The 27,766-nt window shown below is 38.3% G+C and overlaps 2 protein-coding genes across 2 annotated transcripts; one reads left to right on the top strand and one right to left on the bottom strand.

Moving 5' to 3' along the window:
• Window positions 1-1,900: 1,900 nt before the first annotated feature.
• LOC129928985 (keratin-associated protein 10-3-like) lies at window positions 1,901-2,233 on the bottom strand. Its single transcript, XM_056045604.1, has one exon. The coding sequence runs from the start codon at window positions 2,231-2,233 to the stop codon at window positions 1,901-1,903; it is 333 nt and encodes a 110-aa protein (XP_055901579.1).
• Window positions 2,234-11,211: 8,978 nt separating this feature from the next.
• Window positions 11,212-11,769, top strand: LOC129928984 (uncharacterized). Its single transcript, XM_056045603.1, has one exon. The coding sequence runs from the start codon at window positions 11,212-11,214 to the stop codon at window positions 11,767-11,769; it is 558 nt and encodes a 185-aa protein (XP_055901578.1).
• Window positions 11,770-27,766: the final 15,997 nt, after the last annotated feature.

Genomic DNA, 27,766 nt, shown 5'->3' with positions numbered 1-27,766 from the left:
ATACAGTCATATATACAGTCATTTATACAGTCGCATAAAGTGTCTTTTATACAGTCAAATATACAGTCATTTATACAGTCATATATACAGCCATTTATACAGTCACATATAGTGTCTTTTATACAGTCAAATATACAGTCATTTATACAGTCATATATACAGTCATTTATACAGTCACATATAGTGTCTCTTATACAATCAAATATAGTGCCTTTTATACAGTCATATATACAGTCATTGATACAGTCACATATAGTGTCTTTTATACAGTCATATATAATGTCATTTAAACAATCAGATATACGTTCATTTTTATATATAGCTAACTATATAGTCAAATGTAAAGTCAGATATAAAGTCATATATACTTTTATATATACATTCATATATATTTATATATATATACACTACACATACCAGACGAATATAAAGGGAGTATGTTCTTCAAGACAAGACTTTTCAATTTTCCACGAGGCTACTAGCGCCCCTTCGTTAGGAGCTAAATCCTACAGTCACGGTCAAGCTAATACCCTTAAAGTACTCTCCATGGACGAAAGGGATTTGACCCAATTCTGTCCTCAATACATGCACTCAGGACAGAAAGTACGTCCCAAAAAAAGACCCAACACACGCCAATGTCTCTGTGGACATAACACTATAGTGAAGTAGGCCCTGACAATGAGGCATAAGGCTCACAATTTATTTCTGCTCATCAGTTCTAGTATTAACTCTTTCTCTCCTAACTGACGATACCAGCGTTGATTCCACCAGAATGTGGTAAATAATTACGGAGAGAAAGAGTTAAACTTAATATCACTACAACCAGTACTATCTAGCGTTTTGTGTGTGTGAGAGAGAGAGATAGTTAATCTTTGAACAATAACTCTTGCGTGAAAACTACTCTCCAGTTACCTCCTCTTGAGGGATATGCTTAGATTCTTAACTTATCTTAGATATTAACAGAAGACAGTTGATTTTAATTAACAAGATTTGGTCTACTGTATATGAGAAATTAAAAAATCTGGGTTCTTATCAACTTTGCAATAAAAAAAAAAGATCCAAATATGAAAACGCTTAGAGACTGATTGATTAATGAAATTAAGTAAACACAATAAACGACTTGTATAATAAAGGCTCGGCTAAACAGTCCCATCTACCTAGTCTTTCCTCGCGAGGGCCGTACAATGCGATGAATGCTCTTTCATTTTTTTTCTTTCTTTAATGATGGTACAGTGTAGGAATACGGAGGAATCCTTCATGTGCTCGGCCTCCGGCCTCGACTGGACGAGGGAATTCAGGCGGTGGCTCAAGGAATAAACGGATCTGATTAAAAGAATCCTCTAGTTGATGGGAAGACATCCGGACGAGGGATAGGCGAAGAGCCAATTTCTCATCGCTGGTCAAGGGTCATAAAAAGCTGCAACTTCGAACTTTTAAAAACGCCATATAAGGGAGCTATAACCCCCAAAAGAAGACCTCATCGACAGTGCCTAAAAAAGTTCTTGTTACCAGTCACTGGGCAGTACCGCTGCAGACCAGTCTCAACATTAGAAAATTCTACGGAGTGGTGGAACTAGCTAAACGACCACAGGCTATAACGTTCTAGACCAATATTTTATTACACATTTACACAGGTACTCATTACACAGGTACTCATTATACAGGTACTCATTACACAGGTACTCATTACACAGGTACTCATTACACAGGTACTCATTGCACATGTACTCATTACACAGGTACTCATTACACGGGTACTCATTACACGGGTACTCATTACACGGGTACTCATTACACAGGTACTCATTACACGGGTACTCATTACACATGTACTCATTACACAGGTACTCATTACACAGGTACTCATTACTCAGGTAATCATTACACATGTACATATTACTCAATTACACAGGTACTCATTACACAGGTACTCATTACACGGGTACTCATTACACAGGTACTCATTACACAGGTACTCATTACACGGGTACTCATTACACAGGTAGTCATTACATAGGTACTCATTACACGGGTACTCATTACACGGGTACTCATTACACAGGTACTCATTACACAGGTACTCATTACACAGGTACTCATTACACAGGTAATCATTACACGGGTACTCATTACACGGGTACTCATTACACATGTACTCATTACACAGGTACTCATTACACAGGTACTCATTACACAGGTACTCATTACTCAGGTAATCATTACACATGTACATATTACTCAATTACACAGGTACTCATTACACAGATACTTATTATACAGGTACTCATTACACGGGTACTCATTACACAGGTACTCATTACACAGGCACACATAACACAGGTTCTCATTACACAGGTAATCATTACACAGGTACACATTACACAAGTACACAGGTACTCATTACACAGGTACTCATTACACAGGTACTCATTACACATGTACATATTACGCAGGTACTCATTACACAGATATCCAATATACAGTATCCACTATACAAGTAATTACACCGGTATCTTGCAATCTAAAGTAACATTTGAAATATGTAAAATACACATTACACAGGTATCCAACACACAGCTATCCAATACCTTTTTCTAAACAAAACAAAATTAATTCATTCCCACTTATTTTAACTAACTTTTTCAGTTTTTGATCGATTAAAGAAAAAATAGTCATTGACTATGAATAATAGTGCGAAATTTCAGTACGATCCGAGAATGGGAAGTTGGAGATAAAACGTGTGCAAGATTTGTACCAGACAGACAGACAAACAGACAAATGGAGTGATGTAATATTAGCTTTGTAAAAAAGGGAGACGATTACTCTTCAACACGTCTGGAGAAAGGAAGAATTACAGTTAATAGAAAGCGATTCATTATTCATTTGAGTATAGACCGGAAGCACTAGGTTAATACTGATTGGGGTCGTACTTTCTCTTTAATGTGGTCAACGACTATTGTCCAGCAATGATTTTTTATGACCTTGACCAAATGGCAGGACCAACCAAAAAGCCACTTAAAGTGGCCATGCTACCATAAGAATGACCTCATAAGTAATTCATGGATTCCCAACAGAGCGTCATCTTATGCATTGAGAAGTCTCAAGGGTTGTAATTGTTCCAGAATATTTTGTCCTACAATATCATTAGACCTACAACAGGGGTTCTCAACCTGGGTCGCGACCCCCTTAGGGGTCGATTGACGATTAACCAGGGGTCGCCTAAGACCATCGAAAATATGAATCGTTACTGTCTACTCTTCTATTGCTGTTTGTGTGTGTGTGGGGGGGGGTCGTGGCAGAGTGGGGGATTGTAAAAAGGGTCGCAGAGCATAAAAGGTTGAGAACCGCTGACCTACAATAAGAGCCGGATTAAACAATCTTCAGGTCTGGCACACATTGAGAAGTCTCAAGAGTTGTAATTGCTCCAGAATTTTTGTCCTACAATATCATTTGACCTTCAATCAGAGCCGGATTAAATAATCCCGAGGCCTGGCACTAACCAGTGGCAATATTAGTGTCCACCTACTTCCTCCCTTTGTCCGATTTTTTAAAATTCACTTTTTTGGGGGGAGGGCAGGTTGGAAAATAGGCAAAAAATAGGAACATGAAAAAAACTTTTTTTTTTGTCCAATGGTAAAGCTAGTCTCGCTCCAACGTCATTACGTAGTTGTTCTATCCAATCAGAGTTTTACATCCGGTTCATATTTAGGGGTTACTTTCCGATTGGAATTTCACGATAACAGCAGACGACACTGCTTTTTCAGAACAAACTCGATAAGTATCCACTACTCCGATGGGGGGAGGGGGGGGGGGGTCAACCTACCTATGACGCAGGAGCCAGAAGTGGCGCATTGCAGAATTGCAAGTGGCGAATTTCGCCCGGAGAAAACAGATCCCATAAAAAGGGGGACTAATTCAGCTTATACAACCACTTCAGTCAAGAACAAATTCATTCCCTTGTTTGAGATAATTAAACAAAATAATAAATTGCCAATAATTAATTAACTATTTTTTTGTATTCTTGAGTTTTCAGGGAAAAGAAATAATTGTGCAAAATTTCAGCTTAATCCGAGATTGGGTGTGGGAAAACGAACGTGTACACTACAAACAGACATGCTGACAAACAGACATGCTGACAAACAGACATGCTGACAAACAGACAGAGTGAGTTGATATAAGCTTTGTAAAAAAAATAATTAAGTAGTAAAGTACACCGCTCAGGACGTTGCGGTTAACGAGGGTGTCACGTGGCCAGCACAACGACCTTTACCTTACTTTCCCCCCAACTAATGCTAGGTACCCATTAGAGCTACGTGGACTCAGAGGCGCCCTAAATATCACTAAATTAAAAATTCCAATCTTCACCAGGGTTTGAACCCAGGACCTTCCTGTTCGGAAGCATAAATACAAAAAAAAAAAAAAAACCACAAACACAGATGGAGACATTTATTCAAATTGCAGAGTTTAATCGAGACGTTGCAATCAGCAATCGGTCTAAACTGTCCACAGGCTGTGACGTTGCAGGCTAGTGTTGAGGCCTTCTATAACAAATGGTCTGGGCTTAATACGTGAACATACAGACAACATACACGCACACACACACACACACACACAATCAGTATAGGTACTTTGCTGCTCCCTTTTTATCATACAGTTGTCACATTTTTATCCTACAGTTGTCACATTTTTATCATACAGTTATCACATTTTTATCATACAGTTGTCACATTTTTATCATACAGTTGTCACATTTTATCATACAGTTGTCACATTTTTATCATACAGTTGTCACATTTTTATCATACAGTTGTCACATTTTTATCCTTAGATTTCTTTAATGTCTTCATTTATTTTATTGATTTTTTTTTTCAAATTTGATAAAAAAAATTTAACAACTACATTGTTTCAAATACATTTTTTGTTGTTTATTTTTTAGTTTCTTTTCCTAATCCTCTTTCTCATTGATCTGTATTCATACTCCCGTTGGGGCGTACTTCAGTGCTCACCCTTTACGCCACACACTTCCAGTTCTGCTCGACAAGCGTGAGCTCCCCTCGAGGTTTGATCTTGTCAATTTTCTTGAGCCAACATTCCTACGCCAGACCGCGATACGACACCGGTAATAGACAAGAGTCTTACGTGCATACTATGAGTTATGTGTCATTGCGCTTCGTAAAATAGTTCCCTAATGGTTTAACTGGTACGTTCGTTGGTGTTTTGTTTTTATGTTTTAACTATGCTCGTGTGTGCAGTAGACAGAAGATCCCTGAGGGAGAGTGTTAAACTTTATAATAAGACAATATATAATTGGTTTGGGTTAATGATGCAAGACAGGTTGGCAAACTGAATTTCCATTTGATTGGATCAATAAAAATTGTCTTATCTTATCTTATGAATGTATAAAATGTTGTAAGATTAAAGAAAGAGAATACCAGCATTGTGAGGAAGAATTTATTTTTTTTCACTTTTAAGCTGGCTTCGTCGGATAAGGTAAATTAGATCTCTCTCTGATATCCACCTGACATGCCTCTTTAAAATGTCTCTCTTATATCTGCTCTGACATGCCTCTTTAAGACGCCTCTCTGATATCCCTTCTATGCCTCTTTAAAATGCCTCTCTGATATTCGTTCTGTCATACCTCTTTAAAATGACCTCTGATATCCACTCTGAGATGCCTCTCTGCTATTTCTTCTGATTTGCCTCTTTAAAATGCCTCTCTGATATTTTTTTGTCATACCTCTTTAAAATGACCTCCGTGACCCCCTCATAGCGAAGGCGCCGGTACTCTCAAGTACAGTTGAGACGAACGGCGTCTTGATCTTGGTCTGTGATCGAGTCCGACACAACGAGCCCAGTGTGTGAAGTCAGTCCTGAACTGTTGAACCCAGTGCAAACCCCGGAACGAGACGGAGAGGCCAGTGCAAGAGTTGATACGCCGGTACGGTTGATACGGAGAGATATTTGTACAGCCTGTGTTACGTGTTGCCAAGTGTACAGTTTTGGCTCAGATTTATTCAACTATTAAACTGTTACGTTACTTTGGAGCCCTGAGTTGTCAAGTTCTTTAAGTTGGTGATGTGTGGTGCAGTTTGCAGAGAGCCTGGATAGTGAGATTCGTAACAATATCATGATGACCGATTTTAATTTTCTCTTCTGGTTTCAGAGATCTAAACGGGACGGACGGACGGACAGACAGGCCACACGAAACTGATAGCGTCTTTTCCCCTTTCGGGGGCAGATAAAAATGATTTGACTTTGGCTAGAGAAATATAACATCTTTATCTTGAACAGACTATGCATCACCGGGTATTTCCGCAAGTTAGCCCTAGTCATTAGAGAGTTTGAAAAATTAATGTTTAGTAACAGATTTCGCACCATCTTCTAAATCTAGATCTAGAAGCTAATCATTGGAATCTTATAAAGTCTAGTAGACGTATAAATTTGTTAAACCAGGATTCTTTGTAGGAGGTGGGGTTGGGGGGGGGGGTGATGGATGTGGCGGGTCAAAAAATATTCCTTTATTTTTTAAAAATCTAACTTTTATTAGTGATAAGTATAGAACGCACTATAAGTTGTATAAAGGAGATATAGTTGTTTGTTTTTAAAATTATTTTTGTATATTTTTCCTTGTCTGTTTTTCTTGTCTGCTATTTAAAGCTATCATTTATCACTACAGTTATATATACGCCTGCGTCCTATTTTAAAACGTTAAGAGACAATAGATACAAAAAATATTTTTTCCCAGAACACCAACTCTCCACTCATTTTCATCGAAGCGCTAAACTTCTTGAGAATTTTTTTCTTTCTTCTCTTTTTCATTAAATAAAGGAGAACTGTATTTGTGGCCAGCTTGTAACGTGATTTCATTTTCTAATGTGAAGTGCAGGGCCGGAATTATGCGGGCATTTTAAAGAGCGGCTTGGTATAGAATATGACAAGACTGTCTCCGAGGCGACTAGTTTGAGTGATACTGATGAAAAAAAAAAGAGAAAGAAAGAAAGAAACAGCTCTTCACTTCCGGTATTTAAAAAATAAAAAACGTGATAAAATATATATATTTTTTTTTTAAGATGTTAAGATGAAACTTTTTTATTTTTTTTACAGAGTCGATAATATAATTATATAGACGTTGGTGCAAGAAAGCTATTTTATAGATCGCTCTTTCTTTCTTCCTGTCTCATGGTCTCTCTCTTTCAATCTCTCTCTATTTCTCTCTCCCTCTCCCTCCTTGGCTCTCTCCTTCATGGTCATTATCCCTCTCTCTTTCTCTCTGTCTCATGGTCTCTCTTTCTATCTCTCTCTCTCTCTCTCTCTCTTTCTCTCTCCCTATCTCTCCTTCGCTCTCTCCTTCATGGTCTCTCTCCCTCTCTCTCTCTCCCTTTACCTCCTTCACTCTCTCCTTCATGGTCACTCTCCCTCTCTCTTTGTCTCTCACCCGATCTCTTCCTCTTTTTTTCCCTTTCTCTCTCTTTCTGTCTCCGTTTCTCTCCTTCAGTCATCTCCTTTCTCTCTCTTCTCTCTTTTTCTCTCTCTTTCTGTCTCCGTTTCTCTCCTATAGTCACTCTTTTTCTCTGTCTCTTTCTTTTCCTTTTAGTTTTTTTAATTATAACACACTTTTTCTGTCTCTTACTCATTTCTATATATGTAAATAGGTCAATACCCTCTTTATGTTTGGCCCTATCTTAATTAAATATGTTTGCATCACAGTCAGCTGTTTACACTTGTAGGGTAGGATAATTACAAATTCAAACTAGCTGTCACCCGTCTTCAATAAACACACAATACCCGTTTAAGGGAAAAAATCTACCCCACACACAACCACACATGTACCCTACACACGTTTAACTACACATCTACCAAACATATTTCACCACACACCTACTCACACACAAATCACACATGTACCTCACACCTAGCCCCTGATCTACCCAACAAATCTAACCACATATCTACCCCCACACGCCTAACCACACATTTTCCACACACACCTAACCGCCATCAACAACAGAGCTACCTCATTTCTGCCTCGTATATTTAACCACACTCCAAATCGCACACATTAAATACCACATATTCCCCACATATTTAATGGCACATCTTACCAACATGTTTAATCACGTTTCAACCCAGGGTCGGATTCACAGCAGTGGAACTTTAGAAGACTGTGGGGCCGCCAAGTCTCAGTCGCTAGAATAAAGGATGTTGCTTCCTTGAAATCCTCAACTGTTCGTTTATCTATATCTACGCTACAGTCTCGTTTTGAATTAATGTCGTCATAATTGCGCGTTCACGAGCAGTCACCTAAAGTGCGTCTCTATACTACTGAACCCTTGTTGTAGACCAGCGGTTCTCAACATTTTATGCTCGGCGACCCCTTTTTATAATCCACCACTCTGCCGCGACCCCCCCCCCACACACACACATACAGCAATAGAAGGGTAGACAATTTTCGATGGTCTAAGGTGATCCCTAGCAAATCGTCAATCGACCCCTCAAGGGGTCGCGACCCACAGGTTGAGAACTCCTGCTGTAGACGGTCGTTGACTTGTTGTTCCGAACTGATGTAAGACAATTAAACTGCTGTAGCTGTTTTATACCTTATCACACAGTTGTAAACACACAACTTGTATTACAACATAGACAATTACAACTTGAGATGAAACGAATAGAATGTAGTAGACTTTATAGCAGTGGTTCCCAAACTTTTTCCTTAACGGAACACTTCGCGCATTCTGAGTATTCAGCGGAACAATTTGCTTATTTTTTTTAGAGACATTAATGTAGGTGGTGGCCTACTAGTCAATTATTTCAATAGTTAGAGGAACACCTATTCAAACCTCGCGGAACACTAGGGTTAAGCGGAACACAGCTTGGGAAGCACTGCTTTAGTAATAATATAAAATGATGTTTCAAATTAAACGTAACTCTGGTGTCGTCTGGTGTCGTCTGGTGTCGTCTGCTGTACCCAAGACAGCTGACGACAGTGCCGCTTAACTTGTATCATTCAAGGTGCAAAGCCACTAACCAATCGCTAACTACTTCTCAGCGTCACCATAGAAACACACACACACGCACGCTCCACAAGAACACCTCCCCGCAACACATACAAACACAGTTCCCAGTCTTTGGAAACTGCCCTTCACCCTACGCCCGAGATTCTTCCAATCTTTTCATGGTCCTGGACACTGAGACTTGTTCTGTTATGATTATAGTATTGCTGGTAAGACCACACTAACTGAACAAGTACACATTTAAACATTTAGCCTTCTACCAAAACAAAAACGTTTGTCGATCCTTCTGGCTATAAAAGAAAAACACAACAAAACTAAACAGAGAAAAACACACTTGACCATTAATTATGCATACGGCCTGCAAAGAGAAGTAACCGCGGGAGTAAAACCAGATAGAATAATGAGTTTTCTCCCCTCGACACATTTGTTACCACAGGAGTGGAAGCTGCGCTGCCCCGCGCTAAGTGGCGCGCGAAATGCAATATTTACTGATAAGATAAAGCTGCATTCTCCTGGCGATTCGACACAAAGTCATTGGTCGTCGACTTCAGCAGTAGCACAATTTCTTAAATGATTGATCACACGAGGTCTGTATGTCAAACTCGCGCACGATGATTGATCTATTGATCAGTGAATTAAATACTCCCGCGTCTCGGCGTAAAAGAGTTAGTTGAAATATGGCAATGGGTTTACAAGATCGTCGACATTCAGAGAGGGGGCAGTTAAATGCTGCTATTTTATTCATAGAAAAGTACAATAGATCTTTACATGAGAAGCATTGCTTGATCAAAATAAACATAGTCAGTTTGCGCCAGACGGCCTTCGTCAGATACAAATAAGCGAAAAAGACAGTTTTACAAAATAGGATTTTTAACAAAAAATTAGAATGTAAATTTTGTTTTTATCATTTTGTGCGATTCAGAAATGAGGCTTTGGGCCGTAGGATGACCTTCTAATCACTGTCAAGGAATAGAGGTACAGCCATAGCACAAGTTCCACAGGACTCGCAAAGGGTTTTAAGTAGAGAATGGTGTTTGTCAGCTTTTGATGTTTGGCGAAGTTAATGGTTAGATTGTCTGATCAATTCAATGGTCAAATTGCTTGATCAAGTCTATGGTTGTCTAACGACACCTAGTCTTTGCAGTTATTTCATCTATCTTGGCATAGCATTATTTAATGTATGGTATTGTGGGAAGCGTGGTCGTGAGGCTAAGTGCGGCTAACTTAGCTTGGCTACCTAGAAGGGGGCTCGAGGTTCGACACCTGACTCGGGCAGAGTTGTGTTTACTAAGCGCCTAAAGGCAGCACGGAAAACCAACTCCTAGATACCCTCTCCCCCACACTGGTCCACAAATGAGATTGGACCAAAACGCTCTGAGCATGCTATAAGCATGAAAGTAGCGCTATATAAAAGCCATAAATATATAGTAAAAGCTGTTTCAAAATAAAACAATTTAATTATCCATGCGAGTCGTAAAACGAGTAGCATATATGGTTGGAAGGTCAACAACCTCGCTTGGGATTAAACTGCCCTTGTAACCTCCCCTGCTTCCCTGCCTCTCTATAAAAAGGAACAAAAGTGTTCTATTTAAAATTAAAATAAAAAAAAGAAAATCTAGGAATTAGAAAATAAACTGCATTTGCTGCCCTCTCAATGTATTGAGTCCAGCAGTCAGATCTGGTTCCGTAAAAGAATTATCTTCCCATGTGACTTGTTCTTGCAATGTTGAAATGATCTTATGTACAGACGTTACGTCAAAAAATAAAAGAGGATTACATCGTACGCGTGCCCCTAGGTCAGTCTAGCCATGCTCTACTTTTGAGTCTTCTATCCTCAAGATTTGCTAAATTTAATGATTTCACTAAAGGTGTTATTCTTGTTGTGTGTTTTTATGCACACATGTGTTTACATTTGTGTGTGTGTTTGTGTGTGCACTGTGTGTATTGGTGTTCACCCACTTCCCTTTCTCGGATCAAATAGAAATCTTGCACAATCAATCATAATCGATGACAAAACAAGAATCAATAAAAAAAACAACTTAAATGAGTAGTGATTGAGTTGTTTTGTCTTATAAAGAAAAAGAGAGTTAAACCATGCTGTATTGAGATATATGTTCTCGATTTTGCGGTTCTTTCCTTTAAATAATCTTATTTTTTAAAATAGTTTGCTTGTTTACTTTCTCTGTCTGGTTTGTGTTGTATGCGCTCTGTCATCACTAGGATCCCAAGTTCAAGCCCTATCATCACTAGGATCACAAGTTCAAGCCATGTCATCACTAGGATCACAAGTTCAAGCTCTGTCATCACTAGGATCTCAAGTTCAAGCCCTGTCATCACTAGGATCACAAGTTCAAGCTCTGTCATCACTAGGATCACAAGTTCAAGCTCTGTCATCACTAGGATCTCAAGTTCAAGCCCTGTCATCACTAGGATCTCAAGTTCAAGCCCTGTCATCACTAGGATCCCAAGTTCAAGCTCTGTCATCACTAGGATCTCGAGTTCAAGCCATGTCATCACTAGGATCTCAAGTTCAAGCCCTGTCATCACTAGGATCTCAAGTTCAAGCCCTGTCATCACTAGGATCCCATATTCAAGCCCTGTCATCACTAGGATCTCAAGTTCAAGTCCTGTCATCACTAGGATCCCATATTCAAGCCCTGTCATCACTAGGATCCCAAGTTCAAGCCCTGTCATCACTAGGACCCCAAGTTCAAGCTCTGTCACCAATGATCCCTTTCTTTCCTGGCGAACATTTTGACTAGGATGTGATAATCTTCCTTTCTGAAACTGATATTTGTCCAAGTCAACTCATGATCTCTCTCTCTCTCTCTTTCTATCTATCTTCCTATCTTTCTATCTATCTTCCTTTCTGAAACTGATATTTGTCCAACTCAGGATCTTTCTCTCTCTCTCTCTCTCTCTATCTCTATCTTTCTATCTATCTTTCTATCTTTCTATCTTTCTATCTATCTTCCTTTCTGAAACTGATATTTGTCCAAGTCAACTCAGGATCTCTCTCTCTCTCTATCAATCTTCTCTCTCCCTCTCTTTTTCTCTCTCTCCCTCTCTCGTTCTCCCTCTATCACCCTCACCCTCTCTCTCAATCTTTCTCTCTCTTCCACTTTATCTTTCTCTCTTTCACTCTCCCTTTCTCTCTCTCCTCTCGTCCCCCCCCCCCACGTCTGTGAAGGGCAGTGTCCAATATTATGTGTAACTCGTGGGTCATTCAGTAATCATTAACTTGCAGTGAAATGGAAATAAAACACACTCTGGACATTGAGTGCTTCATCTTGTGGGATGAAGAAGACATTGTAAGTCATTATAGGTCATTGTAGGTCATTGTGGCTCATTGTTTTTCTATTAGGCGAAAGCCAAACTCTGAAAAGAACAACCGAAAAATGTCTAACAAACAAACAATCGTAAGGCCTCTTGTTATGTAGGGTGTGTATGTTTCCAAGGTGATTATGAAGAAAGGGAGCATTAATTGTTAGATGAAGAAAGGGAGCATTAATTGTTAGATGATGAAGAAAGGGAGCATTAATTGTTAGATGAAGAAAGGGAGCATTAATTGTTAGATGATGAAGAAAGAGAGCATTAATTGTTAGTTTTGTAGAATGATACAAGATAAGCGGCGCAGTCGTAAGCTGCGATAAGAGCACCAGACGACTCAATATTGCCAGATTGCAAAGACATGTTTTTATCCTGAGTTAGATTTGTTCAAATATCGTTGCATTTTATCTCAATTTAAATTTGTTTATCTATCGTAGTTATAATTCTATTTAGTTTTGTTCACAAAGAGGTTTATTCAAGTTTTATACGTTTGATAATAGGTCTACAGCAACTTAGTTGTCTACCATAAGTTTGGGGCTATAAGCAACTGTCAAAAGGTCACCTCACGATCCGAGGAAGTACTGTTCCAAACGTATTTTTTTTTTAGATACACAGTGCGCAGGTACTAACCAGACTAAAATATCAGTCCACTTACTGAAAACAAAACAGTTTTACTTCAGCTTTGAAAATTTTAAATATTTTAGACACTTCTCGTCAATTAGCTTTCTCCGTCGTTTTTATTGACGTGATAGGACAATTGAAAAGAACTTTCAAGCGTAATCTTGAAAATTATGTTTTGTCTAGAGATAAGAACGATAATTCAAAACTACATTTAAATCTCTCCTACTATATTGAAGCGTGGGAGTGCTATTCGTTGTTTGACCTACTAAAATAGAGATGTTTTTAAAGTGTGAAACGAAAAGATGGCTGTTTTATTTTTGGTTTTACAAATTTAAATATAGAATTATGAATTTTACTCCAAGTTACGCAAATTAAATAAACAACATTTACCACGTAATAACAGTTTGTAATTATAAAATACGTCGCGGCACGGACTATCGTAGACATACTACAGTCTGGGTTTTTCTGTAAAGTGTGTTGAAATGACATTGGTAGAGTTTAAATGCCGAAAAGCTAGTTGTCTGGATGTCAGGGAGAGGTATGGCGAGAATGAATGTTAGTTTGATATTTTGGTATGATTGTTATATCCCCTTGTTATGAATGCAAAGTGTTGCACGTGTTGTGAACTGAGTGATTAAGTCTTCTTTGAATGTGCGAGAGAGTGTGTTAGTCAGTAAGGTCTTGCTCCCGGGCCAGGAAGGTTGGATAGTCTCTTCCTGGACTGGTGTTTGTTTATTAATTTTATTAATTATTGTGCATTATTTGAGCTATATTGGATATTAAAATATCATTGTTATATTCTTGGAGATCTGGAGTTGATGTGTATTGAAGTATAATTGTTCTTAGTTGTAATATTTAAGAATTGAAGAATTTAAGAAATAAGTAATATTTGTTCATATAAGTGAAACCCCTAGTGAGCCAAAACAAGAAAGACAAGAACAAGAGCCAAGCAGCATATATATATATATAATTTTAAACTCTGGCATACGCCCCTATGTACTATTAGTGTACGCCCATGTGCACTATTAGTGTACGCTAATACGTACTATTAGTGTACGCCCATGTGTACTATAAGTGTACGCCCCTGTGTACTATTAGTGTACGCCTCTATCTGCTATTAGTGTACGCCTCTATCTGCTATTAGTGTACGCCCATGTGTATTATAAGTGTACGCCCCTGTGTACTATTAGTGTACGCCTCTATCTGCTATTAGTGTACGCCCATGTGTACTACAAGTGTACGCTCCTGTGTACTATTAGTGTACGCATATGTGTACTATAAGTGTACACCCTTGTGTACTATTAGTATACGCACCCTCTGTTTGGGACCCCTCAACTCTAGAATACATTAAGAAACTGGAACAGACACAAAATAGAGCAGTGAGATTCATAACAAACAAATATTCACATTTGACTAGAGTAACACCTTTAGTAAAATCAGTAAATTTAGAAAGCCTTCAGCAGAGAAAACTTAAAAGTTAAGTAGCAATTATACATTGAACCATAATCTTCAAATGGTGGGAAGCGTGGTCGAGAGGCCAAGTGCTTGAACTTGGCTTGGCTTGGCTATCTAGAAAGGGGCTCTAGGTTCGACACCCGACTCGGGCAGAGTTGTGTTTACTGAGCGCCTAAAGGCAGCACGGAAAACTAACTCCTAGATACCCCCTGCTCCCCCCCCCCCCAACTGGTCCACAAATGAGATTGGACAAAAAGCGCTCTGAGCATGCTATAAGCATGAAAGTAGCACTATATAAAAGCTATAATAATAACAATAATAAAATACTCTGAAAGACACAAAGATAAAGGCACATTCCTCGTTCCATATGCTAGGACAAATTTGTACAAATGCTCCTTCTTCTTCCCTATCGCTATTAGAGCATGGAATGGGTTGCTTGAGCTAGCCAGGAAAACCAATGAATTGGCAGAATTTAAGTCATTGGTAAATATGCATGACGCGTAGGACGTAATCATCTTCTTTTTTTTTTTCAGTAACGTCTGTAACGTCTGTATCATATAAGGTAAGATAAGATTCAGAATCAAATACCTTGCAACAACTCTGTGCTAATAAAAGATTTTATATGACAGAAAACATTTTAAAGAAACACACAGTAACAGTTAATAGCTGCCTATCCGTGCAAAAAAAACAAAAGCACAAGTCGTCACCAAATATTTATAGTCACAGGTCAGCTATCAAAACTTACGAGCACAGCAGATAATTCTAACATGTAACTGTTAACTTTTAAACAAAATATATATTGTACTGGGGGAAATGCTTACGTTATTAATATTTATAGAAGATACTGTTTATTATTTGATTTTGATTTTAAAGGAATATCGATTGTTATAACCTAGAGACATTGTAGACTATTATTTATTCTCTCCAATTAAGAAAGAATTATTGTACACACAGTTAAAAGACATCAAAAGCGTGTTTCTAAAATGGTAGCAAAACATAGTAATAAAATTAAGACTTCGTGATTCATCTTATTAACGTCGATAGTTTATTTAAAGTTTATATGAAGTAACCTAAGTGTCCTTATTAAAAATCTAACAAGAAAAGTGTGAGGATTATATGTAAAGTATTCAAAGACTGGCATCATAAATATATTAGCTCCCTTGATAGTACACTTACACAAACAAAGGCTTAAGAACAGAGTTGTGTTTACTGAGTGCCTAAAGGCAGCACGGAAAACCTTCTCCCAGATACCCTCTTCACTGGTCCGCAGTTGAGATTGTACCATAGCGCTCTGAGCATGCTATAAGCATGAAAGTAGCGCTATATAAAAGCTATAACTTATTTACATTTTGGAAAATTCAGCAGAACACTTCACTTTATTTTTAAGCTTCGATTATTGAAAATAATTCTTAATTTAGCTTCATTATCTATTTTCAATTATGTAACTAGGCCTAAACTAAATTACATCCAAAAAACGTATGAAATAAAAAGGTGGATAAACTTTGATGAAAATCGCAACACACTCGGAGCATACTGGTATTATGCACGACATGGGAGTAGCCCGGGGGAAGGGGACTTAGTGACTGATTCCTTGCTTTAATTTTGTTTATTTTAGGTGAAATTTTAATACTAAATCATCACTTGCCCCAGCGCAGCTAAGGGGCTTTTCAGTTTAAAACCCTCTATTAGCTTCTATAATGAACAAATCAGAGGAAGCTTTTAAAAACATCTCCGTGACTGTGTAGAATAAAATGGGCTTTTATTCATGATGTATTGTACCAAACATAATCACCTATCTTTGGGAAGAAAATACAGAAAAAAAGTGGTTCTGTTATGTGTAATGAAAAGGATAATAGAAACTAGAGGGAGCCCACCCCTATCGACTTACACTCACAAGCTCCTAGATCTAAGCGGGATAATGCCTTAATAAAATACTGTGAAGACCTGTGCGGACTGTGGTAACTCTTAATTGCCATAAATCGACCAAATCAACAAGCCCCTCTCCCCCCTCGCTCCTCCTGAGAGAAAAAAAAATACATAGCTGCACTAACCTAATGAAACGAAACCCCTATAAGTGCATTACTTTATTTTCTCACAAAATCTGAATAAAACTCAAAATTTGGGTTTTTAAGCAAAATAAAACTTGGTTGTCGTTTACAGATATTTACAAGTTTCAATTTCAATGTAGAAATATAGAAAAGTCACAAGCAAATTGATTGACATGACAAATGATTCAGGGACGGCCCTGGCTGTGAGCGGGGCCCCGAGCGAGTGTCGGTGAAAAAAAAAGATTCTTTTTATTTCGGAGCCCCCTTAAGGATCGGGAAATGGGGGGCACCCCACTCTCCACCCCCAGAGCTCATCCTTGAATGATTTAAAACACCTCTCTCATTTCACTTGAATCTTCTTGTTCCCGCCATTCAATATGTCACGTAATTCCGTTTCCTGTTTCATCAGCCTCTTTCCCCCTTTTTGTTAAACACACTCACATGAGGTCAATCGTTCTAAAAATTACACCATCCCATAAAGACAGACAGACAGACACACACACACACACACACACACACACAAAATCATACATCACTAGGTCCTCTAGTGTTTTCAGAAAAAAAATATATACGCATAAAAATATTGTTTCGTTAAGTTTAAAAAAAAAAAGTATTTTTCTTTCGTTGCTGTCTCAAGAAACAACTTTTAGGGGAATGTTCATCTCACCAGCAACTGACGTAATTGTTAGCAGACGACCATTACACTTAATGACTGCAAGTAGATCGTTCACCAGTCCATTACCGTCTCCTCTTTCATGCACGCAGACTTCCGGTCTGAAGTCATTCAGTCTTCTGGTCAAAGTATTGGTGACAATAATATTGCCCTAACCTAGCTAGGTGCTAAGCTTTTAGCCGCGAACATGAGATATGCCCAAGTGTGGAAAAAACAAAACTTTTTAGAATATCTTCCCAGTCTTTTGAGACTCTTTTGACAATTTAGATTCCTTTGTTTTATTTTTATTTTGCTTATTGTTTATTATACACTTTAATGATACTGGGTTTGAAATGGTAATTGAATAGTTTTTTTTTTATTCTAATACTTAAAAACCTCTTTAGAGTTGCCTAATATTAAAAACAAAAGTATGCTTGTCAGAAATTTGTTAATACAAATGTTTCCCTTACAAATGTGTTATTTCGTTCGTCTACAGCAAAGGACAACCCAGTGATCGTCAAGTTTGGACAGTTTATGAACAATTTTAACGTGAATTGTTGTGTAAGCCTTTATATAGCGCTACTTTCATGCTTATAGCATGCTCAGAGCGATTTGGTCCAATCTCATTTGTGGACCAGTGGGGGGAGGGGGCATCTAGGAGTTGGTTTTCCGTGCTGCCTTTAGGCGCTCAGTAAACACAACTCTGTCGAACCTCGAGCCCCCCTCTAGGTAGCCAAGCCAAGCCAAGCTCGCACTTAGCCTCTCGACCACGCTTCCCACAACCGTAAACTTATGTTAGTGTCTTATGTGTTGTTGGCAAGGTAATCTCTTCAGTACTGAATAGCCATTTATATTTCTTGGAATCTTTGGGCTTCCATAGGAAGTAAGGACAGATCCTTCCGAAGGAATCCCAAAAACTTCGTTTGTCTACAGCAAAGGACAATGGACAACCCAGTGATGGTCAAGTTTGGACAGTTTATTGATGATACCCAAACTATGCGATATGTACACCGTATAAACTTATGTTAGTGTCTTATGTGATGTTGGCAAGGTAATCTCTTCAGTACTGAATATAAAAAAATAATTTAAAAAAAAAACAACAATTACTTGGTGGTAACGATGTAAACTTTAAAGATTACTCCCTTCAGTGATAGGGGCCAAAACCAGGCAGAAGAGTGGCGAAGATTTAAATAAGGCATTGTTATAAATATCTTTTAAAATATCATAATTTATTCAGAATATTTCTTTATTACATCCCCTTATTTTCGTTTCCATGCGCACGTGTAACCCAATTTTGTTCTAATAAATATCGATTCTTCAAAAAAAATCGATTCCTATAATGTGCTTATAGAAAACAAATTGGATGGGGACCGTGTAAAATAAATCGCCCAAACGAATTTCGTTCTTCAGTTCGAGTAAATAAAGTAATTGATTTTATAAATACTTTTTCTTTTGTTATTCAGTTTTGTTTCGTTGTATTCTAAATGACCGAGTCAAGTTTTTAGTTTTTATTTCTTTTATGTCTCCATTACTGCTCTAAAGTTATCTGGGGGCGGTGTTATAGAGGTCAAAGTTGAGGCGTATCAGGGCGATGGATCGGTGAGAAAAACGCCAATTGTTTCCAATACTTCAGTCAGTCAGTCAGTCAGTCCGTCAGTCAGCGCAAAGCAATAAAAAGAATTGAAAAAAAAAAAGAAATTACTCCGTTGGTCAATATCTAGTTCATTAAGTTCGCCGTAAACTAAATGGACTACTTTTTTTTTTCAAGATATCACTACGCTATGACGCCCACGAGACTCATAGTCAACTGCGCGACAGAAATAGTATAAAAAAATGTATAGATGAGTGTCGCAGCAACATGATGCTAAGGGGTTCATTGAACCCGGGCCCTTGACCAACAGGAGCTGGGAAGGGCACTTTTTAAACATCGTAAACAAAAGAGGTTGATATTAAGAATTTAAATGGATCGAATTCTTATATAATACTAGCATTACCCACCGGCTACGCCCGTTGATTTTCTTTCCCATCTTTTGTATTAATAGTTTATTTTTCCTCTTCCTCAAGTTTTTTTTCCAGTTACAATATAACAGGGGGCGCAATTAACGCCCGCCTGCCCCCCCCCCTCCCAAGTTCTTCGTATTTGTCGTCTAAGATGTTGTTCTGGAGCTAGTATATTTTTACAAAGTATCGACTCATGCAGTAATAAATGATACAATATACAGAAGAAAAAAAAAGTAAAGTTCCCTCGCGATCTATAGGGCAAATAATGTAAAGGTCATCTGTTTCTAAGACCCACGGTTGACGAGCCCAACGAACTTTACTTTTCCCCCAACTATTAGGGCTGGGTGGAATCAGAGGCGACCTAATGATCCCGAAATAAAAAAAATCCCATTCTTCACTAGGATTTGAGCCCGTGATCCCTCGGTTAGGAAGCCAAGCGCCTTACCGCTCAGCCACATCGCCTCACCTAATCACAACAAATTTCCGTAAGGATCAATAAAGCAGTCTTAGTCTTAGTCTTAGTCTTAGCCTTAGCCTTAGTCTTAGTCTTAGTCTTAGTCTTAGTCTTAGTCTTAGCCTTAGCCTTAGTCTTAGTCTTAGTCTTAGTCTTAGTCTTAGTCTTAGTCTTAGTCTTAGCCTTAGTCTTAGTCTTAGTCTTAGTCTTAGCCTTAGTCTTAGTCTTAGTCTTAGTCTTAGTCTTAGTCTTAGTCTTAGCCTTAGCCTTAGTCTTAGTCTTAGCCTTAGCCTTAGCCTTAGCCTTAGTCTTAGTCTTAGTCTTAGTCTTAGCCTTAGCCTTAGTCTTAGTCTTAGTCTTAGTCTTAGTCTTAGCCTTAGCCTTAGTCTTAGTCTTAGTCATAGCCTTAGCCTTAGCCTTAGTCTTAGTCTTAGTCTTAGCCTTAGCCTTAGCCTTGCCTTAGCCTTAGCCTTAGCCTTAGCCTTAGTCTGTCTTAGTCTTAGCCTTAGCCTTAGCCTTAGTCTTAGCCTTAGCCTTAGCCTTAGCCTTAGTCTTAGCTTTAGCCTTAGTCTTAGTCTTAGTCTTAGTCTTAGTCTTAGTCTTAACCTACTATATCCAATGACTTCTAATATGTAGGATTTTTGTTTCTTTGTGTGTATGTACCTCTGTCAGTGTCTTGCTCTGTGTGTGTGTGTCTGTGTGTGTGTGTGTGCCTTTCTGTTCAAGTATGTCTTTATCTTTGAGAGTATGAATATGTGGGAGTGTCCTAAAAGCTATGTACCAGATGCATCTTCTTTGTTATTGAAACTATTCCCTGGTCGACTGGGCTGCTTGGTTCATTCAATATAGATACATGCTTGGGCCAAAATTAACGCGGAAACTGTATAAGAATAAACATAGACCATTGCTTGGGAAAAAACAAGAAACTATTACCTAAAGGCCAGATCCTACTGCGTTCAGCGTTTATTTAAAAAGATGGAATAAAGATTTTTGAAGATACGCGAAATAATTGTCTAATATATGTGGAGTTTCTTTTTACTACTTTTTCGTTCATTAAAAGATGGCCATCAAAGTTTTTCAATGAAGGTCCTGAGTTCGAGTCATTTTAAAAAGATAGCTGCTCGGTCGTGTGGTATTCGCTTCAGGCTTTCGTTACGACGGTCCCAAGTCTGAGCCCCTATCACCTACCAGGCGGTTTTGCAGGCGGTTTAGCAGGTGTTTTACAGGCGGTTTTGCAGGCATTTTAGCAGGTGTTTTACAGGCGGTTTTGCAGGCGTTTTAGCAGGTGTTTTACAGGCGGTTTAGCAGGTGTTTTACAGGCGGTTTAGCAGGTGTTTTACAGGCTGTTTAGCAGGTGTTTTGCAGGCGGTTTAGCAGGTGTTTTACAGGCGGTTTAGCAAGTGTTTTACAGGCGGTTTAGCAGGTGTTTTACAGGCGGTTTAGCAGGTGTTTTACAGGCGGTTTTGCAGGTGTTTTACAGGCGGTTTAGCAGGTGTTTTACAGGCCGTTTAGCAGGTGTTTTACAGGCGGTTTAGCAGGTGTTTTACAGGCGGTTAAGCAGGTGTTTTACAGGCGGTTTAGCAGGTGTTTTACAGGCCGTTTAGCAGGTGTTTTACAGGCGGTTTAGCAGGTGTTTTAGCAGTTATTTTACAGGCGGTTTTGCAGGTGTTTTACAGGTGTTTTACAGGCGGTTTAGCAGGTGTTTTGCAGGCGGTTTAGCAGGTGTTTTGCAGGCGGTTTAGCAGGTGTTTTGCAGGCGGTTTAGCAGGTGTTTTGTAGGCGGTTTAGCAGGTGTTTTGCAGGTGGTTTAGCAGGTATTTTACATGCTGTTTTGCAGGCGTTTTAGCAGGGTTTTACAGGCGGTTTTGCAGGTTTTTTACAGGCGGTTTTGCAGGTGTTTTACAGGCGGTTTAGCAGGTGTTTAGCAGGTGTTTTACAGGCGGTTTTGCAGGTGCTTACAGGCGGTTTAGCAGGTGTTTTACAGGCGGTTTAGCAGGTGTTTTGCAGGCGGTTTAGCAGGTGTTCTGCAGGCGGTTTAGCAGGTGTTTTGTAGGCGGTTTAGCAGGTGTTTTGCAGTCGGTTTAGCAGGTGTTTTACAGGCGGTTTTGCAGGCGGTTTAGCATGTGGTTGTAGGACGTTAAAAAACGTCTTTACTGAGGGGAAAGTCCAAAATAAGTGAAATTCAAAAAAACAATTATCAAATTTATTTGGCATGTTTCACAAATTTAATTAATTACAATGTACTAGCACCTTGTTAACGCCTGTATTAGCACTTTGTTAATCCCCATTACTATCACCTTGTAAAACGCCACTATTATCCTTCTTATCGCCTGTATTAACAACATATTAAACGCCACTATTAGCACCTTGTTAACGCCTGTATCAACACCTTGTTAAACGTCAATATTAGCACCTTGTTAGACGCCAGTATTAGCACCTAGTTAACGCCTGTATCAACACCTTGTTAAACGTCACTATTAGCACCTTGTTAGACGTCAGTATTAGCACCTAGTTAACGCCTGTATTAGCATCTTGTTAACGCCTATATTAACATCATCTTAACGCCTGTTTTAGTACCATGTTAACGCCTATATTAACATCATCTTAACGCCTGTGTTAGCACCATGTCGTTTCAGGTCTTAACTAACACATTGTTAACTCCTGTATTAGCACCATACAAAGACCTGTATTATCACCATCGTATTACCTGTTTAACTCTTTCTCTCCGTTATTCTTTACCACATTCTTGTGGAATCAACATTGGTATCGTCAGTTAGGAGAGAAAGAGTTAAGAACATTGTTAACGCCCATAGTAACCTATATAATAACAGTTCGTAAAAAAAAAAAGAAATATTAGCTCAATACCATCAGCTTTAATGATAGTCAAATCCAACAAGGCCATCTTTTTTCAGCGCTAGAGGGCAGCAGTGTGTGCAGATGTCTAGTCTTACTGTCCTCGTGTCTCTAGTTAATTGTTTTCAACAAATTTTAATCCATATTGATCAACATATGTTGCTAAAAATTCAACAACAGCATTAATAAAAAAATATTTGCATTATTGAATCTCCATTGAATGAGCTATTTTTTTTATGTTGCCATAGAATCCATAGATGCTGGATGCTTTGAATGAAAACGAGGCTTTAAGGGTTTGATTAATGGTTACAATAGAAAAAAAAACATTTTATCGTCTGCTGATCAATACGTGATACATTAAAAAGTAGAGAGAAAAAAAAACGATACAAAAATGTAATTTTTAAACTTTCTGTTTTGATTAGAGGTATTAGTGAAGTAAACTCTACGTTGTTAAAATCAGATAAGTAATTAAAGAACTTTATGATAAGGATCTTCGTAGAGAATTATGTTACAATCTATTTTCTCTTAATATTTCAAAGTCCTTATAATAATAATTTCCAGAATATAATATAGTAAGCTATTCATTGTGTACATTTTCTCCGTAGTATTGCAGAATTATACAGATTTATATTGAGAACCGATTAGACCCGATATCTGGAGACCATATTAGACCAGATACATTAAGACCTGTTTAAACCAGCTATCTTAAAACCTGATTAAACTGCTATGTGAAGACCTGGTTAACCCGCTATCCGAGGACCTGATTAAACCCGCTATCTGAGGACCTGACTAAACACGCTACCCGCTACCCAATTAGACCTGAAATCTGTAACCGATTTATGAAAACCTGATTGGACCCGAATTCTGAAACCAGCGTATGAAGACCTTGTTATATCCGTTATGTGAAGACCTGATAAGAGACCTTTCTGAAGACCTAGCTGAAGGCTTAACTGTAGAGCTTGACTGTAGAGCTTCCTGACCTAATTTTCAACCAAGCAGTAGTTTGCTCCGTTAATATGACAAGTAACTAGGTCTTGACTTAACCAGAGCCGAAAAACGTTTGAATATTTGGGCTGCGGAATAATAAGAGGAATTTCAAACAACACATTCGCCTGTTGAATAAAAAAAAAATACGAATTTTAAATCATGACATAGCATCGCTAGCACTGCCTTAATAAAAAAAAAGGGGGGGGGAGGGGGCGTGTAAGCTGACTGGACGTTTTTTTCTGAGCCCAGGGGAACTTCTGTATGGTTTGTTTTAATTTGTATATTTCCATACCTTTCGATCTATAGGGCAGATAATGTAAAGATGATATGTTTTTATGACCGCAGGTTAACGAGTGTGTCGAGTGGCCAGCACAACGCCAATCACTTTTACTTTCTCCTATTAATGTCAGGTACCCTTTAGAGTTGGGTAGGCTTAGGTGCCCTTAGAATCCCAAAATTAAAAAAAAAAATCCGTCTTCACCGAGATTCGAACCCTGGACCCTTCGGTTCGGAAGCCAAGCGCTTAATCACTCGGCCAGAATCTCCCTTTTTAAATGTTTCTGCTAAAGTAGCCACTTAGAGTGAGAAGGAAGTTTTGATTTTTGGAAAAAATATTTGAAAAAAAGAGTTAAACAACGAAATTCACACACTCTAACTAGCACTGTCACAACGTACTTAGGGCTCACAAAGACCTTCCTGCAGGGAACAGTAACAGGAAAAAGAAGAAGAAGAGGCAGACAGTGAAAGCGATTGGAAAACAAAATAAACGAATGTACGGACGTGTCATTGACAGAGATTCTAACTAAGGCAAACGACAGAAATGGAGAAAGACGGTCCAAAAATCATGTGTGGTGCCCCAAAGGTTTAACCATACTAATGGAAAAGTGAAGGCGAAATAAGTCATCCAGTGCAAACCCGTTTATTTTTTTCAAACATTAAGTTGATTGTTGGACTCTTCCCGGGCTTTTTGTTTAAATATTAATCGCCAGTTTATTCTTCAACGTTCAACGAACTGTGGTCCGCGGACATAAATCGGCGCTCAATTCGCCATGTTTGAATTCAGTTTTTTTCTCCGGTTGTTTTTTTTTTTTCTTGTTTTTTTTTTTCAGTAATATTGATGCCCTGAACATGTTACAGAAGACAGAGAAGACAACAGTATATTATTATTATTATATTATTATAGCTTTTATATAGCGCTACTTTCATGCTTATAGCATGCTCAGAGCGCTTTTTGGTCCTATCTCATTTGTGGACCAGTGGGGGGGGGGGGAGGGTTGGTTTTCCGTGCTGCCTTCAGGGGCTCAGTAAACACACCTCTGCCCGAGTTGGGTGTCGAACCTCGAGCCCCCTTCTAGGTAGCCAAGTTCAAGCGCACCACGCTTCCCACAATATAATGTGATAAAGACTTCCGAAGGTGAAGTCTCCTTGACTCAAAGTACATACAAGCAAAATAAAAAAAAAATACTTTAAAAAAAGTGTTGTTGAGTGTAGTTGGAGTGTAGTTTGGATCAGTCATGTTATTAAATTTGTAACAGATCAAGACTATCAATAATAAATTTGTGCGATTAAAAATATCTTTTACCAATTTTTTTTGTTTAGCGCAGTTATGCTTTTAGCTTTTTCAATATGCTATGATCCTATCACTTGTCTGGACCAGTTGGGAAACTAAGAAAAAGAAAAGGGGGTGGGGGTGGGTAGAGAATGAGATGATAAATACAATAATTTAAACTTTGCAGTAGAAATCATGGAAGGATTGAACACACTATATATCTATCAATAATACAATTCATAAATCAAATTCAATAACAGATGTCCAAGTGTAGACTCTACATGTAACTTAAAACTTATGGACTGAATGAATTTTGATATAAATTTGTCTCCTATGATTATAGTTTCTGAAACCGAAAGTTCTAGTAGCGAATTTTTTTCAATTTATCTACACTTCATAAGTTACATTTTTTATTATTGTTAGAAGCCAGAAGCTACTAGAACAGTGGTTCCCGAACTATTTTGTCTCGTAGACCCCTTGCTATGTTTTCTGGTTTTCGGTAGAATCTTTATGTTAAACATTAGTTACATTTAGACAAAATTAAGCTTTTTAAATAAGTATTGCAATTAAAGTTAGCAATTTTTCATTTGAATATCAGGCTAAATATTTAAAGAATTATAACTAAGGTACAAATCATAATTAATGTATCAAAGAATTAGATTAATGGGACGTCAAAATTAAGGTCACGACCTGCTTAAACGAAATCTTTTATCATAGACCCCCCGTGGACATCTCATAGACCCCCAATTTATTGTTTTCACTTTCGTAGATCCCTTGGAAGTCTTTGAAGACCCCTGACGGGTCTATATAGACCACTTTGGGAATCACTGTACTAGAAGCAAAAATTGTATGAAAGTATATGATGTGCAAAACTTCTCTGGCAGCGTTGATGAGTTTACCACGTGATATCATGGCGAATGCTTATTGGTCAATAGATTAAACAGCCAAATATTTACAAATTGGTGTGAATTTTAATTTCTTGTTCAAAAATGATAGTTAAATTTACGTAAATCTAAAACAATAAGAGGTTCAGTGGCTGAGTGGCAAAGTGCTTGGCTTCCGAACCGTGTGGTTCCGGGTTAGAATCCTGGCGAAACCTGGGATTTTAAAATTTCGGTATCTTTAGTGCGACTCTGAGTCAACACATCTAAAATGGGTACCAGACAGTTGGGGAAAAGTAAAGGCGGTTGGTCGGTCAATTGGCCACATGCTACCCTCGTTAACAGTGGGTCGTGGGACACAGAAACAGATGACCTCTAGACCAAATGATCTGAAAGGTGTATTTTAATTTTTTTTTTACTTTTATATATGTAGCCTATTAAAAAAAAAGTGTTTAAAGCTAAAGAATATTTGCAACACACATAGACATACAAAATTATATGACAAGCAAGCTAGTGCTACAGAATATATATTTATAGCTTTTATATAGCGCTACTTTCATGCTTATAGCATGCTCAGAGCGCTTTGGTCCAATCTCATTTGTGGACCAGGTGGATGGGGTATCTAGGAGTTGGTCTTCCGTGCTGCCTTTAGGCGCTCAGTAAACACAACTCTGCCCGAGTCGGGTGTCGAACCTCGAGCCCCCTTCTAGATAGTCAAGCCAAGCCAAGTTCAAGCCTCTCGACCACGCTTCCCACTCCTACAAAAGGGTCCTACATTTCTATGTAGCTTCTACACATGTTTCCTTTATTTATGTGTTTTTTTTTTAATTTCATTCTTTATTCTATGACGTCAATTCACAGTATTTAATTTTTCCCGTTCATTGTCTCTCGCGGGATCGGAGAGTATCCATTCTGGAAAAGGTCAAAGTTTGAATTCAGCAGCTCGTCTGCTTGACGGAATACTAATTACTGTTAATGCATGGTGCTTTTTATTTTCATTATAACCATTCCCGTATAGAGCTATTCACGTTTTTACTTCTATTGTTTCAAAGTTGGTTGGTTAAAAAAAGGTTTGTCTATTATGCATAGTTGTAAATCTGGCAATGATCAGGAAGTATGTTCCTTACTATTGGAAGATAATAATACATATAGTACTAAAGATGAAAGGTTTTTTTTATATACATGTTGGGCAGGGTCGGCCTTAGGCATCTGAAATCTATACGACCGCAATGGGCCCTGCACTTTCATAGGCCCCACGCTAATTCTAGATGTAAATTATTAAAGTAAAGTATTTATAACTTATAACAGATTCCCCTTCGGCCTCCTGGAAATCTCTTTAAATTGCTAAATATCCAAAAAAAAAGTCATTGAAATCTCTTGAAATTATTACAATCTTTATAAAACTCATATAAATCTCCTGAATTATTGCCAAAATTGTCATATTGGGTCGTCATTCAATTTGGAAAACGCCAATCCATTAAAAAACAAAAACGAATTGGGACTATACTATACCCGTAACAGTGGCACCTAGTGAAAGAAGCTTTCCACGCCTAATGAAGAAGGTCAGCAAATCTCGATGATAGATAAAAACATTTGCTATTGAGCGTGATCTATGTAGGAAACAGAAGTTTGATGATATACTGTATGACTTCGTTACAAGGTAGACTCGTTATGTAAAGTTAATTTGATCGTGATATTTGTACGTTGTAAAGGATGAATCAAATGAGAAAGAGGAATTTATTTTCTAATATAAATTCTTAACTTTCCCCTATTATTTGTATCGTACCCAAACTGGGTCCGGCTCAATCCGTTTTGCAAAGGGCCCCGCAATGGTTAGGGCCTGCCCTGATGTTTGGGTTGTTGCTTCAGATTTTAAGACTATTACATCCTAGTTCAAACATCCAGCAGGCCGGAGGGGGTGGTG

Source organism: Biomphalaria glabrata, chromosome 11 (assembly GCF_947242115.1).
Source record: "Biomphalaria glabrata chromosome 11, xgBioGlab47.1, whole genome shotgun sequence".
In the NCBI taxonomy this organism is placed as follows: domain Eukaryota; kingdom Metazoa; phylum Mollusca; class Gastropoda; family Planorbidae; genus Biomphalaria; species Biomphalaria glabrata.
Note: the sequence above shows the minus strand (reverse complement) of the source record. Positions and strands in the feature narration are given on the sequence as shown.